The sequence below is a fragment of the Marmota marmota genome, unplaced genomic scaffold (assembly GCF_001458135.2).
Source record: "Marmota marmota marmota unplaced genomic scaffold, marMar, whole genome shotgun sequence".
Lineage (NCBI taxonomy): Eukaryota > Metazoa > Chordata > Mammalia > Rodentia > Sciuridae > Marmota > Marmota marmota.
The window spans coordinates 79773919-79791955 of record NW_026000026.1 but is presented as its reverse complement, the minus strand read 5'-3'; the positions used below and the strand labels follow the sequence as shown (position 1 = coordinate 79791955).

Here is an 18037-nt window from a genome sequence, read left to right as displayed (position 1 = left end):
ATAAGAATGGCTGGTCTGTGTGCAGGGAGGCCTGGATATGGAGAACAGGAAGCGCAGGCAGGAGAGACATTTATTAGGGACATTGCAAAAGGGCATATTGCCTCTTGGGTCAGAGGACTCCTCTTCTTCTTTCAGCTGAGCCCCTTTCCCTTTTCTGCTTCCATTACCCTTCTTTAGGAACTCTTAAGGAGGCTGAGTCTAGGGTTCTATAATTAGCCATGGATCAGCTGTGCCAATTAGAGCTAACTCAGCATCCTCCTGCTTCCAAATTACAAACCTGACTAAAGTCAAGATGAATCTTCTCCCTTGTTAAACTGACTCTTTAAGGACGGTCATGTTGTCACATAACAGGTGCTCATCAGATCCAGACTGATTTTAGCCAAGATAGCTTGCACTATCATTTGCTCTCAAGCTGACTTACAGGCAGGCACAAGCCAGGCACCTTTTCAGGTGTGTTAAGTTAAGCTTGCAGGATGGCCTTTCTCCTGGGTGGACACCATCCCTCCAAGGTCACCAGGTTGCCTGGTTCTCCACCCAGCACTGCCCTCACTCTTACCTGCTTCACTCCACACTGCCTGAGGGAGGATTCTCATGAGAACAGGCTGAGAGAAAGTCTCTTCAGGCCTTTATAGATCCCAACTGCCTGCATTTGTTCTTTCTGTCCCTGGGGCACGTTCTGGCAGAGAGCATGACCAGGAGTCTGAGCAGGGAGATGGGAAGTGGGGCCTCCTACCTTGACAGGTGAAGCATCGGATGTGGAAGTGGTTGTTGTGGACCCGAACAACTTCTCCTTTGCAGGTGTCTCCGCATCGGTAGCACTGGATGACATTGGAGCCGCCCCGGGGATTGTAAGGATTCTGCTGATAAGGAACTGTGGGAAGAAACGAGAGGTTAATTCTTCAAAAATAGAAACACGAAACTTCCATGAGACATTATCATAATTTAACTGGAAGAAAAAGCAGAAAGGGTAGACATGACTAGATGTCCTCCACCCCAAATCCATCATCCTGACGAGTGTGCCAAGCTCAACAGCACTGAGTTGCACTAGGATGTGAGTCCATAAACCTCCGTAAGCAGGCAAAGACTTAGGAGTGAGCATAACTTTTCCTTGCAGTAAAGGAAGCCAAATTCTGGAACAGAAAATAAACAAATAAAAAAAGGGGAACTAGAGTAGAGTCATGTGCTGCATAACAATGTTCCAGTCAATGTCAGATAGATGATGCTGGTTTCAGGACATCAGAATGGAACTGAAAATTTCCTACTGCCTGATGGTGTTGTAGCTGTCGTAATATCCTAGTGCAATACGTTAGTCATGTATTTGTGGTGATGTTGGTGTAACAAACCTGTTGCATTGCTAGTCCTACAAAAGTATAGCCCAATAGAATTACATACAGTACCTATTACTTGACAATGATAACATATGAATGTGTTACTGGTTTATGTATTTGCTATCACTATACTTTTTATTGCTGCATTATAGTTGTACATAATAAGAGGTTTCATTGTTACATATTTGTACATGCATATAACACAATTTGGTTAATTTCATACCCTAGTACTTCCTTTTTCCCTCCCCTCCTCTCTTTCCCTAATTCCATTTCTATTCTACTAGTTTTCTTTCTATTTTCATGAGACACCTCTTTTTTTCCCCTTTAGCTTCCACATATAAGAGAAAATATATGACCCTTGACTTTCTGAGTCTGGCTTATTTCACTTAAGACAATGCTTTCAAGTTCCATCCATTTTCCTGAAAATAATTTTGTTCTTTTTTACGGCTGAATAAAACTCCATTGTATATTTATACCACATTTTCTTTATTCATTCATGTGTTGATGGACACAAATGTTAGTTCCATAATTTGGCTATTGTGAATCGTGTTGCTGTAAACATGGGTGTGCACATATCACTATGGCATGACGACTTTAATTCTCTACGATCAATACCAAAAAGAGTGGGATAGTTGTGCCATATTATTCTATCCTTATTATTATTATTTTAGAGTGAGATCCTTATACTTAAAAAGAAAAAACTTTACTATAAAACAGTATGCTAGTAACAGTATAATACATCTTGTGTTTATCATGTTTCTTGATTGTATCAAGAGGCCAGGCCAAGTGATTGGCCTACATCATCCTGATTTGTGAAGGTATATGCTATGAGGTTTGTGCAATCACAAAATCATCTAAAACGTATTTCTCAGAACCTATCCCCATGATTAAGTTATGGATAGTTGTATTTCAAAGTCAATCATCCAGAAACTCAATTTCTTGGGTGACCTCTGGATCAAAATTATGTTCCAAACTTGTCAAGGGGAATTTGGGTCCTGAAAAATCACTCTTGAGTCTAAAGAAATGGTGATGGCCCTGGCTCCATCTGGCCTTTGAGTTAATCAAGTTACAGCCCATCTCTGGGCCTCAGTTTTCACATGTATAAAATGAAGGTGGTTGGTCAATGAGTTTCTAGACAGAAGGCCTGAAGGGAGGCATCCTGGCTGGAAAGGGGCTGTTGAAGGGGTTCATTTTAAAGCTGCCTTTGAACAGTACTTTCCACAATTTTAAGAAAATGTTCAGTGTGTGCAACTGAGAAAAAAGGGTTGGTAGTAATTGTGAACAGGGCTGAAGCCACTGGGAACTAGACTGCTGTGGACAGCATTTGATGATGCTGAGAAGCTCCACTGAAATACTAAGTCTCTTGTTAACCTGCTCGTAGTTACCCTTAGACATCTCCTTTCCCTGAAATAGATGCTCAGCTTGACCATCTTAAATCTGTTTATCTGGCATAGAAGAATTAGAGTTACCTGCCTAGATCACAGAATCCCAGAGTTGGAAGAGATATTATAAGCTGTCTGGTCCAACTTCACTATGAATAAGTTGTAGAGATAATTTTGCCAGTGAGGAACCAAATCTCTCCTATAGGCATCTCCTAGTGGCCCAGGGAGAAGGTTCCTCAATTCACACTCAGAAACATTAATTAATTTAGGATTAATTAGAACCCCTTTCTTGACAGTGTAGTAGTCATTTTGTTAACTAAAATTTAAATGTTTTCCTCCTGACACATGAAGAATTGCATGTGGAAACTTGCTGAATAATGAAATGTGAATGGAAATTGTGTGTGTCCCTTTTGGTTGGAAACCTTTGGAGCCAGATATGATCTGCCATATTACCCTTTCCCTAACCCACCAACAAGAGACAGATGTCTCAGTTGACGTCCAGTAGGCATCAGCTTGGATCCCTGATAGAGGAGTCATGGAATAGAACTCCACACCAACCCACGATAAACATCTATCATGAGAAATAACAAGTCTTTGTTTTCATAGCCTCCAAAACTTTTTGTTACTGCAGCACAACCTAAACTATCCCATCTCATCCATCTGGGATCTGATACTTCTTTCTAAATAAACTTGATATTACGTGTGTTCTTCTATAGTTATATTCATATTTTCAAAGAGGTCTATGGTGTCCATAACTGATTTCATCCATTTCCCTCTTTCATCCACATGTGGCAAGACCTCTCTGTCTCCAGATAGTAGCAATAGGAAGTGTGGGGGTCAGGGAAGCTAGGCTGAGATCGGCCACATCTGCTTCTGTCCTGGAAGCCACCTCGTTTCCAATAAGATTTTATATTCTTGGCTAATTAGATCAGGAGCTTAATCCAACCTTATTCTGTGTTTGTGTAGGTATGTTGGGGGAAGTGTTTCTTTCCATCAATTTGTGGCTTCCTTGAAATGCTGAGATATGGGGCTGGGGATGTGGCTCAAGCGGTAGCGTGCTCGCCTGGCATGCGTGCGGCCCGGGTTCGATCCTCAGCACCACATACAACCAAAGATGTTGTGTCCGCCGAAAACTAAAAAAAAAAAAAAAATGCTGAGATATGTGTGTATTTGTTGTTGCTGTAGTACCAAGGATTGAGTCCAAGACCTTGTTAGGCAAGCACTCCACTGAGCATGTCCCCTAAATGCTGAAATTTGATTGATTTTCTGCTGGTTATTATTTCCACCAATGTTTATCCCAGTAAGTATTAAAATTAAGAGTTCAGTCACGTGATTTATAACTTTCATATTATGGGAAAAATGTCTTTTTAAAAAATGTTTATTATTAGTTGTTCAGGAAAATGTCTTTTTTTGAAAAAATTGATTTATATATGTGTTACGGTTTAGATGTGAAGTGTCCTCCAAAAGCTCATGGGTGAGACAACACAAGAAAGTTTAGAGAAGAAATGATTGGGTTTAGAGTCTTAACCCCATCAGTGAATTAATACCCTGATGGCGATTAACTGAGTAGTAACTAAAGGCAGGTAGGATGTGGCTGGAGGAGGTGGGCACTGAGGGGTGTTCCTTTGGGACCATTGGGGTATATATTTTGTATCTGGAGCATGGAGTCTCTCTCTCTCTCTCTCTCTCTCTCTCCTTTCTGATCATCATGTGAGCTGCTTCCCTCCACCACACTCTTCTGCCTCTTTTCCCTGAGGAATGGAGCTGGGCTTCTATAGACTAAGACCTCTGAAATTGTGAACCCTCAAATAAACTTTTTCTCCTCTACAGTTGTTCTGGTCGAGTCTTTTAGTTACAGCAGTGAAAAAGCTGACTAAAACAACATGAAATTTTTCAAACTACTTCATACATTAGAAATTTTAGGCTTGAGAGCACCATTTAAGAATAGCCATCAGCCTCACAGGACATTAACTCTGTTCATTTGTGGGACTGTCTGTGGTATTTTGGTATACATATTTTTGTATATATATTTTGGTATTTTGTATGGAGACATAAAGATTATGTGAGATGTTCCTGAAATGCATGCAGAGAATCTCTGGCTTCTTTTAGAATTACTTGGCCAGCACAGGGGACCCAGGAAAGACACTCCTATTACCAGCCTTTAAGATGTACTCTCCAATTGAACTTTCTGAAACGATGGAAATCTTCTATATCTACAGTGTCTAGCACAAAAGTGAACTAGCTATATATAACTATTGGGCACTTGAAATGTGACTAGTGTGACTGAGAAACTGGATTTTTCATTTAACTTAAATTTTACTTAAATTCACAATTAAATAGTCACATGTGACTAGTGGCTACCATACTGAACAATGCAGCCACATAGTTTAAAAAATAGTATAACAGGCAGAGGATAAGTTAAACCTGATGGAATCCTAGTCATATATAAATAGCAAGTACAAATTAAGTCACTAATACCACCTCTGACTTAAATTATTCATTTTTATCCCTGAAGAATTCTAAAGTTGTAATTAAAAAATGATTTGCAATTGGAATCAATTACATACACATTCACCCATCCTGAATTTGATGTAGAAACAAAAGATTCTGAGCAGTGTAATAAGTACTGATTAAAAAAAAAAATCACAATTTTTCGGGCACTGAATGATTAAACAATCTTAATTTTTCCAAGAACAAAAGTGAAAAAAATCAGTTGGCAATGCTGTCAGTAGAATTTTTTAAGACAGACAATCCACTGGTCAACGCCTTCGAGATTAAAAATTAAAGATCGGAAAGAGTAAATCCTCTTTTATATGCATACTGAATCTTCAAGAGTTTTATAAGAAAATGTGCCTCAGTTCCACACTTAAATTTATAAGTAAAGTTTTCTCTAAATGTTATAGAGATCACCTGAAGACTATTTATGTTGGATCATTTCACATTGGCAAGGCAGGTGAGACTGAGCTCCCGCAAAGGGGGCTGTGATCTGCTACCTGTGCCTGCCCTTCCTCCCCTCTCTGTCTTCACCTCTGTGTGTTTCTCCTCGACAGAGAGTACTGACACTAACCTGAGTTTCAACTTCCTCTCTGCTCTTACTTAGTTTTCTGGTCTTGGGCAAATCATTTAACTCAATTTCTCCTTGGGACCAAAATGATTTATAAGGTTTCCTCCAATTAACAAGTGGTTCTGCCTCTGTTTATTTTTCTCCCTCTGTGTTCTCTCTTCTCCATTTTAACTGGACCCATTTTTAAACCAGACAGTGTCTTAAGCTATCAGATATATTAGTCTCTTTTAAAAGCAGATCATGCACGATTCCTCTTGGAAGCACTATAACCTAAGGCATGTCCTTTTTACCCAGGGGCTGCCTGTACATTTCTTCTTTCCTCCATTGAGGGTCACTTGACCTTGTAGATAAAAATGTTCTCACATTTTAATAGAGTGTCTTTAAAATAGTCTTTAAAAGGAAGGAGTACCTATGCTATGCTGGTGCATAATTTAAAAAGTGACAAAACTGACTTGGAGACACATCACAACTGTGAATAATTGGCTGGAAGTGTAATAACAACAGAGGAGCTCTGGTTGAAAGGTGAAACATCAAGCAAAGGAGCCACCAATTCAGCAATGAGCTGGCAGCAGCCCACAGCCAGGGAAATGTATACCTTTGGGGCCAGGGTGCAGCGTCTGTCACACTGTGGCTTCACACATCTTCATTAAAGCCCAAAGTACCCCAAGTGTGTTCACAGTGATTCCCTAAGTACTCAGGAGACTCAAGTGTGGGTGCAGGCATTTCTCAGGTAGAAATCAGCTGCCTGAAATGTTAAGGTGGTCTGTATAGGAGGTCTGGTAGTTCATGACAGGGCATTGGGTATGAATTCAGAGTTGAATCAGGATTGGTGGCACCACACTATCTCTATACTGAGACCACTGAGTTATGGGATCCCTGCACTATAAGGGGTGAGAAGCAAGTGGGACAGCAACGTCATATGGATGCTAGAGTCAGGTGGGCTGAGGCTGAATGGTAGCCCTGTTGCTCGCTGGCCATATGATGGAGCAAGTTACAATATTCTGGGTCCTCAATTTCTCTATCTCTAGAGTGGGAATAACTCAAGTCATTTTGAGTATTAAATTACTTATATCATATAAAAGTGCTTGGTGCATTGCTTGCATAAAATTGGGCACAATGAGCAATCATTAATGGCAAAGGATCTCTGAAGCTAAGTATCCTTACCTCAAACGCAATGCAGGAATTCTGCCTCAATCACCCCTACCAGCTGGCCTGAGCTTGGCTTGAACATTTCTCCAATCCATCTTTGGACAAGTCCAGCAAAGATCTGTTTCCTGGTTTTCTCTTCCTGCTGACTGTCAAGATAAAAGCTGTTGGCTGCAGACCATTCGCCACCTTAAGCAACCTTTTATTTCTCCTGGAGCTCTGTTTATGGGTTTCTGTGGGCTGCAGAGTGGGTGGCTGACATGCTCTTGATATATCCTGCAGAGAAATGTGTGAATTGGGTGTTTCCTGCTGTGGGAATGAGAGGCTATGATCTATGTTATCCTGGGTTGGTGTATTTTGGGCACATCTGCTGTTTCGGAGGGGGGGTGTGTTTGTTGTTTGTTGCATGAGCTTAGAGTAAGTGAATGATTTTCTGCTTTTGGGAAGCTCTGAGGGCCACACGTGTGTCATCTCACAAGTCATTACATCTATGTTCATTGAGAGAATACCTAGAATCAGAATCTTAGGCCAGGAGGGACCTGGGAAGTTCACCCAGCTTGCACAGCAGCTTAGGCTGGCTTCGGTGCACAAGGGTGTCCCAGGATGACATGATGAAGGCGGGAAACTGGGAGGATGGACTGGGACTGGGCTGTCACCAAACCCAGGGCCAGGCAGGGAAAGGTGGGCAGAGAATTCAGAAAGGCCAAATTATCCTACATTTGGAGGTCAATACTCCAATCCTAGTATTGGAGTGAGTGCACTGGAGGTTGGTGTTCCAAGATGCAGAAGCACAGGAGAGGGCCTAGAGTTGAAGTTGTGCAGGAAGAAGTGGGGGATGGATGGATAGCTGCAGCTCTGGAAGGTTGATAGGTCATAGTTAGAGGGGTTCCTCTGTGTCGGCAAGAACACTCAGCAACCTACACATGTCACCTCCCTGAGTTCTTGTAATGAGAGCAGAGACACTGCTCTCCTTATTTGATGGATGAGCAACCAGGGCCCGGACAGCTAATGCCACTTGTCCAAGGTCATGCAGTTAGTGATTGGCAGAGACAGAACCTGAACCTGGGCAGTCTGACTCTAAAACCTGAGCTCTAATCACTGAGTTTGACTGCCTGAAGCACAGAAGTGTCAGCACTGGTTGCCTCTAGGAGTTGGAGTTGGGGAAGGAGACCTAAAGGGGTTTTTAACTTTACCCTAACAGTAATCACCCATTACTCAGCTGGTTCAAAATTACTTTAAAAAAATTAAAAAAAATATTGGAGGTTAGGAGAGTACAGAGCAGGAAGCAGGGAAGAACAATCAGTATCCTTGGTGGGAGGAGAAGATGCTGTGATTGCTGCTCCCAGGCAGCCTTAAGCAGACTGTGTGGCATAGACAGGCCGGGCCCTACAGGTGTGCCTGCTGCTCTTTGAGAGGTAAGCTCTTCAGGTGTCAGCAGCTGCAGTAGGGCAGAGTCCTCAGGGAAGCCCAGGATCCCTTCACAGGTCACCCTGGCCTGGGCATAGATTCCCATGCCAACAGGTCAGGAATACAGTCTGACACGCAAAAGGATATTGTAAAACCTCTGCAGGAATAGCGAGTCCTCCTCTGCAGCCTTCCTGCTGGGCTCATCAGCTTGTTCCAAGGTCATGGCCTGTAGCCAACGAGCTGCCTTCTTCCAGGGGTGTTGCCAGTACATGTGTCAGAATGGTAAGCTCTTGGCTGGACAGACACTTGTGTTTGACAGCCCCCACCCTGGGACAGCTACAGCCAGAGGATCTGGGTGACACCAAGCAGCCCCATAGCAGGGGCCTCACCAGCAAGGAGGTAGATGTGCCGTCCAGAACACGAGGAGCTCTCTATTTCTTAAAGTTCAGCTTGGGTGAATTATATCTATATCTATTTCAAGATAAGTGGAAACTATGTTTGAGTCAGCCCGCCCATCCCTTCCTCTCTGTTGACTATGTTGCTATCCATGGGCTCAACCCAAAGGGCCAGCACAGCGCCTCGTTCTCAGGACTCAAATGCATCTGTGTTCTCCTTTATTTTCCTGAGATCCTCCTCCCTACCCCTGGGCCAGGGAAAGGATCTTGGTAGCCGGGGATATGGGAGCCCTTTCTGTCTTCCCTGCTCAGCTTTGTCCAGGACATCTGGCCCTGTAGAGAAGGCTTCCTATTCTTCTGAGGGCACAGGCTTTTTGAAATTCAAAAGCCAGGAAGCTATTCTTGGTCCCTGCTTTCTGCTGCCCATCCTAGCCTGAGGCCTTGCAGGCCTTGCTCATTGAATAAAGGGAAGGAGCAAGAGGAGTGGGCAAAGGAAAGGCCAGTTCATATTTCAGAAATATCGTCTGACTACTTTCGGTCATGAGTTTTAAGAATATGAGCTGGGATTTTGGCTCAGTGGTAGAGCACTTGCCAAGCACATGTGAGGCACTGAGTTCCATCCTCAGTACCACATAAAAATAAATAAACAAAATAAAGGTATGGTGTCCAACTACAACTGAAAAGAAAATCATACACAGAGCTGTATAAGAATGGCTGAGGACTGGACAAGAAGGCTTGACAGAGAAAGGGAAAAATCCCTAGGTGTCTGCCAACCTTGATCTTTCTCTACTTTGAAGTGGGTTCCTATCGATCAACTCCAATCCTCTTGTCACTCTGACTATCCATCACTACCTCTACAAACCCCCAGTCAGTGACACTGAGGAGTCTGGAGAAGTAGTTAAAAAATGGCTAACAGTAGAGGAGTAATTGCTGTGTGGTGGGCACTGTGCTAAGTGCTCCATAGGGGTCAGCTTATTTAATTCTCACGACTCTATCATCGTAGACGCCATGAAACCTCCATTTTATATGAGGAATCTGAGGCACAGAGAGAGAGTAATTAATTTGAAGTTACCCAACAAATAAAGGTCAGAACTGGGGTTTAGATGGGTATGAGCAGGTCTGGGAGATACTCAGCTTTCTCTCCTCTCTTTCCTCTTCTAGGGGGTGTTCCCAGCAGGATCTCTAGCCCAGTGTATCCTGTGGGAGAGGAGAGAGATCTGCTCCCTGATGAGCTGCCTGGGCTTTGGAGCTGCCTGTGCATTCCTACAAGGGAGAATGGGGTTGCTCTGCACCCCAGCTGGGCAGTACATTTCCAGTGTCTCTATAACTTATCTCAAAAATGCTATTTGGGTTTCGTCTGGGGCCCTGGAAACCATGTTGGAAATAGAGGAACTTCAGGAAGTCAGCAATTGTCTTTGTGCTGTGAGTGACTAAGTCCTTGGCCTCAGAGCCAGAGTTTTTAATACTTATACAATGTTTGCTTCCTGAGACACTGGCAGGCCATCAAGCTCTGCTATACTGCAGGGAAATCCAAGGAGTATCTACTGTCAGCCTGGCTCCCCTTGACTCACAAAGTTCTCAGCATCAGAGTGAAGGGAATACAGAAATCTCTAGTCTTGAAATTTCTGAACTTTTTTTTTTTTAAAGCTATGAACACTTTATCTTAAAAATGAAATGATGAAATGGCCTCTAGGTTATATTGATTCTGTTGCAAACCATGCATGGAATGCAAACATACACTGACCTGGTGGTCACTCAGGGAAATTCTCTAGACCAGGGGTTGCTTGCATTGGATATGGTTCCCAGACATGCTTTATTTGGGTGGCCTGGTGTTTGTTTTCAAGTTCCTGCTGATCACCATGGTTCCTACCTTCATCCTTTAGTCTTATCCCTGGCTGACTTTTCTCCTGCACTGCAGGTGCTTGAAGGCATTGGAGTTGTGATCCCAGCCTAGAACCCAGGCACACAGTCCTATAGCCTCTGTGATGGAAATGGGGTAGGGCCACCGACTTTTCACCCCAACCCACCCAAGGCAGTCCCTGGGGAACTTTCTGTCCCATCTCACCCACATGCCCACCCATCAGCAACTCTGAGGCTCAGTGAGGGGAAGAACTCTCTCAGGGTCCCCAACATAGAGGCCCCCGAGGACCAGCAGGAAACATTGGAAAATGTCATCATTTCAAATTAGGGACACTTGCTTGGGGGAAGGGCATGAAGAGGTCCAAGTCATGGAATTACCTCTTCAAGCACACTCAATTCTCAGATCCTCTTTGGGATCTGAATTGCTTGACCCATGCTTAAAGTTCAGCATGACTCCAGATGGCTTCTGCTGTCATCCATGCACTGGAGGATCAGTGGACATAACTATGCAATTATGAGAGGCCCTCCCCACCAAAATCCCACCTGTCTGTCAGGCCTTCCCTTCCCCAGGCTGGGAGGAGGACTTTAGGATCTTTCCAACTCCTTCCTCCCCTTCTTCCTCATCTTTCCTGTTCATTTATTTCTGCATCCCTCTTTCCTTCTCTCCCTCCCTTCCTTTTTTTCCTGTCTTATTGTAACCTCTCCTTATGAGAAGACCAGCTTCTTCTCAGCTGTTAACTTTGTATGAGCCTCAGCAAGGCCACTCCCCATCCCTGGCCCTTGTTTTCTTATCTATAAAGTAAAATGGCTACAGTTGGTAATTGCACAGTTTCCTTTCAGATAAGAATATTCCATGTGTATTAAACACAAGGCCCAATATACAATGCCTTCAGGGGCCAGAAAGGTAATGCAAATGGCAAAATCCAACCAACCAAGGGGACCAAGCTCAAGAGATTGACCTACCTACAGTGGAAGAAGCTACTGGGCCCCTGGGGATTATAGTCATGCACAAACAGGGCCCAAAGAAACCTATTTGTATGAGCTGGATTCTGCCTAGGGGTCACTAGTTTGGGTCTCTACATCTAGACAGACAGATGATCACAAAGTCTCTTTAAATTACTATCTGAGGGAAGTCATATGCTCACCACACGCTGGTAGAATCTGGAAGAACAGAATACTCCTTAAATGAGGTCTTGTAGAGCCCCGGGCTAGATAAGGAAGTGTCACACTAGCATGTCACTCTCAAGGTCTCAGTGACATTACTCAGTGATAGGCAGTGGTTTTTAAACTTTTTTTGACCATGACATGCTGGAAAAAAAATTTATTTTATAATGCACAAATATGTGAAACAAAAATTTCACAATTAAAATATTTTTTAGCATGCATAATGTATACTGATGTTTTATTTTTCTGTTCTATTTCATTACTTTGTTCCATTTTATTAACAAATTTTTTGCAATCAAATAATTGATTTCTGTATTGGCTTAGGGGTTGCAAAATGCAGTTTAAAAATGCTGCTCTTTGAGTTATGTCCCAATACTCATAGTTTTCCATCTAGGCTCTATATAGTGGTCATAGAATGACAAAGACAATTCTAGCTTTATGCTATTCAATATGGTATCCACTAGTCACATATGGCTATTTAAAATTAATTACTATAAAAAATTCAGTTCCTAGTCACACTAGCCAATTTCAAGTGCTCAACAGTCACATGGGCTAGTGGCTATTGTACTGACTTCAGAAATAGCATATTTTTCTACACTCAGCTTTAGGATTTTGCCAATGAAGAAACTAAGGCCCAGGTTTCTTGGGAGAGATGTGTTTGAGATTGGGCATGCATGGGATGGGGCCAAATTAATGAAACCTCAAGGATATCTGTCTATTCGCAGAGGAGTTAGGGTAAGGAGTAGCCCTTGTAGCTTTCTCCTCACCAAAGGAATCACAACTCAAAGTCCACACTTTGCATTTCACAGGCAGAGAGGTGGACCCAAACCTTCACCTTCACCAAAGAACAGCAGCTAATTTCCATGTTTTACCCAGCACTTCTGGAGCAGCTCTGGGAGCTGAAGAGAGAATAGGCTATAGAACCTATCAGAAATGGGTTCAAGTCCAGGCTGTATGAGTTTGAGCAAGATGTTTCATGTCACTGAGCCTTAGTTTCTCCATCTTTGAAGTGAGATTAATAGTATTTATTCTTCAGGATTTTTGAAAGGATCAGCAAGCAATATGCATAAAGCACCAAGTACAATGTCATACTAGACAATGTAACCCAAAGCTTGCTAGAGTAATGATGAGATATGATAATAGTAATTCTATTGCCACTGCTGCTACAATGAAGTTAAACATTGTAGAGATGTTTCTACCCCAAAGAAAATTTCAAGCTGAGGTAGAGGAGATTATTATTATTATTATTATTTTACTATATCTTTAAGGTTCAATCCAGTACCTGGTACTAGTAGACACACAATTCATATTTGTAGCTGCAATCTAAGGTAGAAACTAGTAAAAAAAAATCACAAGGAGTGATTAGATTATAAATGATGGGGTGATAGATTATACACAATTTCTTATTGGAAAGGGGAGGATATAGAAAGAAAAATTGGAGGAAGTAGCATGGAGAGATGGCATTTTTATATTTTTTAGTAGGTTGATGGTTCATGATATATAAGAGTAAGAAGTCAAGGCAAGACAAGTAATCAAGAAGAGAAGAAGAAAAAAAATCAAAAGATAATAGAAGGAAGATGCAGAACACTTTAAGACATCTTTTATAAGAAAAGAATGTCAAGATCCTCCTCCCAAATTAACAGACAAAATTTTCTTATTTATCTTTAGAAAAAAAGTATCATACAAATTTTCAAATTTAATCTGTACATTCTGGGGGATGTGAGGAAATGTTAATCTCTGTGGGTATCAATGAGCAGTTCTCAGTTATGGTTTCACCCATGTATAATGCCCTGCAAACATTTTTTTTTTGATCCATAAGTATAGTGGACATCTGTTGTTTTGCCTGCTCAGCATCTGCTCTCTGCTTCTTCTGGCAATAGAAACTCTCTTTCCTGTAGGAAAGCCATTCTGGGGAGTTTGGGTGGGGCTGACCCTGTCCATGTACATGGTGGGCAAGTAGCCCAGACCCGGCCAATGTAGAGAGCTACAAAACTCTTCTTGTTAGGCACATGACCTAATCTTTTCTGGGGTTCCTCCTAGAAGAGCTCTTGGGGAAACCATCTGGGTTGTTAAGCCAGGAGGAGATAGGCTGGGATTCCTGGTGCCATCTTGCTCCTCACATTGAGCCAGGTGGAGAAGTGAGAATGAACGGGTTCCCAAGAGCCTCAGTCACATATGTGGATCCTTATGGGCCTGAAGCCATTGTGCTTTTGAATTTCCCAATTACACAAACTCCAATATGGCATATTCCTTTTTTTTTTTTCTTAAAGAGATGGAGTTCATTTGAGTTGGGACTTTTTTCACTTGCAACTAATTGAGTTATGTCCCAATACTCATAGTTTTCCATCTAAATTACAATCGTCCATCAATTTAAAAGAAACAAATACTTCAAGGCCCCTTCATTTTGGGCTTCATGTATCTAACATGATCAATAAGTTATCTTGAACACATAATGATAAATGAGGTGGACCTGGCCCCTGTCCACCGTGTCTTGGACTCCAGTGGAGGAAAGACTGGAAAAAATGCACAAGAGAGAAAGAAGATCCAGCTGCTGCCTTCCCAGCAGCCTTTCTCTCTGCTGCTTACAGAGCCTTTCTTTCTTAAGGGACCCTCCCTGGAGCAGACATGTCTTTCGGGAAAGGCTGTAACCTTTCCCAGACTTGAGGAGGAAAACTTGATTGGTGAAAACAGATCGTTGTAATCTCCTCCCTTTGCCAGAGAGTTGATTTAGGCAGACATACATTCCTGGTTAAGGAGACTCAAGTGGAGGTCTCCTGGAGCAAGAACTGGGCCCTGGGAAAGTTTTCCTTGATGGATGTTGTCATCCATATGTGACGTGTGAACTGCAGCTGATGAACTCTGCAGGAAACCACTGCAGGTGGGAGGAATCTGGGGGCTGGATGGTGTTGAATCTGAATTAATCTACCTTAGCCTTCTCTGGGCTTCCTGCTATGTAAAATAAATGTCTCTGGACTGTCTAAGCCAGTTTCAGTTGGGGCCAGTCACTGATTGCTGCAAGCCCCCTACTGAACCAGTGCAGTCTGAGGAAGCTTGTGGGAACAGCTCTGGATATCAGCATATGGGCCACACAGACCTGGGATGAAATGAAGGGGTCACAGGGCAGAAGTCAGTGGTGGAAAGAAATTGCAATTAATTCCTTCAAGGTGCTTTTCACTGCACAAGCATTTCTCAAAGTGGACAGTTAAACTAGCTGCTTCAGAATCACCTGGGATTATCATCTGTATTTTGCTAAAATACAGATTCCCAGGCCCCACCCAGGATGTTACATTTTTAACAAGCTCCTCTGAAGTTTTTTTTCTCAGTCAAGGTTGAGAATTCTTAGGTTAGTGAGTAGAAGGAAGATTCACACATTATTCAGCCCCGAGATGAGAATTTCAGAAATCTTGATATTTAATACTAATTTGTATCAAAAACATTGTCATAAGATAACGTACGTGCCAATCTCCTTCTGAGTATTACAAAGTATGTTTTCTCCAATGTGACTGCCAATGTTTAAACAAGTCAACTGGCATTGAAATAATGTCCTAATACAGCTAGATTAAACACATATTTAATTCACTCAGCCTTGGCAGATGGCTTTTCTTTTCTGAAATTGTCATTTCTTTTAGGAAGAGCTGTTTTGGGTCTGTTATTAGAGCCATCTCCCATCAGACAGAGATGAACAACATAGGTGACTGTGCTGGCAGAGAGGTGGCTGAAGGTGTCTCCCCACACTTTATCATAGATTCTGAACCCTGGACCTTGAGGTTCAAATCCAGTGTGTGATAGTGTCATTTATGCAAACCAAAGTCAACCCAACATAATGAACCATGAAATTCACCTTGACCCCTTCCTATGTCCTCTCATAGTCTACTTATTACTAAGTCATGTATAGATAGATGAACCCTTTCCATAGCTCTCCAGGTCAGCCTCCTCTCTCCAGCACCCCCAGCCCTGTCCCAGTCATAAGCTTGTGTCACCTAGACTGCCAGAGTAACCTTTCTATGTCACTTCTTTTCTAGATAACGAGTTCTCAACTAGGGACAACTGCCCAACTGGGGCCATTTGATAATCCCCAAAGACATTTTTGGTTGTCACAACTGGGGCATGTACATATATGTTATTGGCATCTAGTATGTAGAGGACAAAGATGTTGCTGAATATCCTACAACATGTGAAACAGTTGCTTCTTCTCTCCTCAATGTGAAATTATCTGGTCTAAGATATCAATAATGCTAAGATTGAGATCCAGCTTGAGAAGGATCCCCTCCACTTACAGATTCTTCATTGACTTCCCTCAACAGTACAAACCCTACTGCCATTTGTTCTTAGAGTCCTGGGGACATTTTTCAGTATGTACTGATACAGTTGGTTGTGATTATTTGCTCAATCTCTGCTTTCTCCATCAGACTCTAAGCTTGATGAGGGCAGAGATGGTGTCTGTTGACCTCATCTCTCATTGTCCCAATGCCAGGCATTATATATGGTACACAATGATTTACAATAAACATTTGTAAAATAAATAGACTTGCATTGTGTGAATTCATGGGCAACCATGAAATACAATGATTAGCATAGAACTTATTATAAAAGAATGACATTCTTTTTGGGAGTATCTGAAAAATCCATACAATAAGGTGAGAAGTGTTTTGTGGTAAGGGAAATAGCCAGAGTCCTACAGTTCCAACAGTTCTGAACATGTTTGGTCTCAGGACTCTTCCATACTTTCAAGTTTTACTGTGAACTCCAAAGAGCTTTTATTATGTGGGTTACATCTATAAATATTTATCATATTAGAAATCGTATTTGAGAAATTTTTAAAAACCAAAAATATACAAACACAGATACCAATGTCATCAGAGTAATGACCTCATTATCTATTGCCTCTGGAAAACTGTATACTCATGAGAGAATGGGAGTGAAAAAGGCAAAATAATTTCTTAGGAATATTATTCAAATGGTGTTGATCTTCTCGTCCCCTCACAGGGTCTCGAGGTCTCTCAGAGATACCCAGAATATTTTTGAAAACTGTTGTACTATAGGAATCTTGATGCTATAGAGATAAAATCCCACAAAGTAATCAGGGTGAATTCCTTGAAAACATTTCATCTGGGCTAATCCTGAAATATAGATGACATTGGGACACACAACACAGACCTACATCTCTCTTTTCCTGGCCCATTTCATGAGTCTATGGCATGAATGGGCCAACCATGGCTCAGGATCAGTTCTGGCCGACTGCCTGCCTTTGTAAATCAATTCATGGGAACACAACCACACCCATTCATGAATGCATTTTCTATGGCTGCTTCTGTGGTTTGAGTTTCATAGTCACAACAGAAACTATATGGTCTGCAAAGCCTAAGATATTCACCATCTGGTTCTCTACAGAAACAGTGTGCCAACTCTTGTTCAATGTTTGTAAAAGTAGAGATTCAGCAAAAAATAAACTTGATGCCAAATGACTTTTTAAGAGCATCGCCATCCCTAAAGTGGACACTAGGTTAGTGGCTGGGGAAGGACTGTGGGATAGAACACCTCCATCAGATGGGGTAAAAGACCACAATCATGTTGAGTCTCTGACTTTTCACCTTGTGACCCACTGGGAGACTTGGAGGTGAGTCACTTACCCATTTGGGGATGCTGAGTAGGATGAACCATCCAGAAAACTTCCTAGAAGTTAGAGTTGCCCCATGATGAAATGAGCTGCCCTTCTAGGGAAGAGTGGCTAAGGTTGCATGATTATGAGGTGCAGAGAGAAGTGAAATCATCTCTTTTGGAATCAGATGCATAGTTGTATTTAGTCAGGGAGCATCAGTTCAGGTTTGATGGGTACAAGCAAGTGATATGGGTTGGAAAAAGACAAAGGGAATTTCTGCTATATGGGGACAGGTCTCTGTGAAACCAGAAATCTGGATTTTAAAGCAAAACTCTGAGTTTTTATATGTTGGCTCAAGTATTAAGCAAACAAAAAAATACTATGTGAGCCAACTAAAACATATTTATGAATCATTTTTTTCACTAAGGCCTCAAGGATAACATGAATATTAGTCCTGTGCCAGCTTAAATATGCTTCGATTCTAAAAGAATGGAAGCCACCCCTCTATTTGTTGAGAATTTTTTGATTTTCAAAGTGTCCTGTCATCTTGGCTCATATTTTTGCTATTTAGTAAGGCAGTCAGGACTAGCATCCAGGACTTCTGACTCTAAGTCTAGTGCTCATATGATGACTGCAGATGCCACCACCACCCCAGAAGAAGTATCAGCATTTAGCAGAGTGGTCTGTGTGGA

At 42.0% G+C, this 18037-nt stretch overlaps 1 protein-coding gene across 9 annotated transcripts in view; it reads right to left on the bottom strand.

Annotated features, from left to right (window-relative positions):
• Ablim3 (actin binding LIM protein family member 3) overlaps window positions 1-18037 on the bottom strand; it is a 144487-nt gene that overhangs the window by 71749 nt on the left and 54701 nt on the right. For all 9 annotated transcript variants that reach the window (XM_048811776.1, XM_048811769.1, XM_048811771.1 and 6 more), the window contains one exon: window positions 734-871. In XM_048811776.1, coding sequence (XP_048667733.1) covers window positions 734-871 — 138 coding nt within the window. The remainder of the gene's footprint in view (window positions 1-733; window positions 872-18037) is intronic.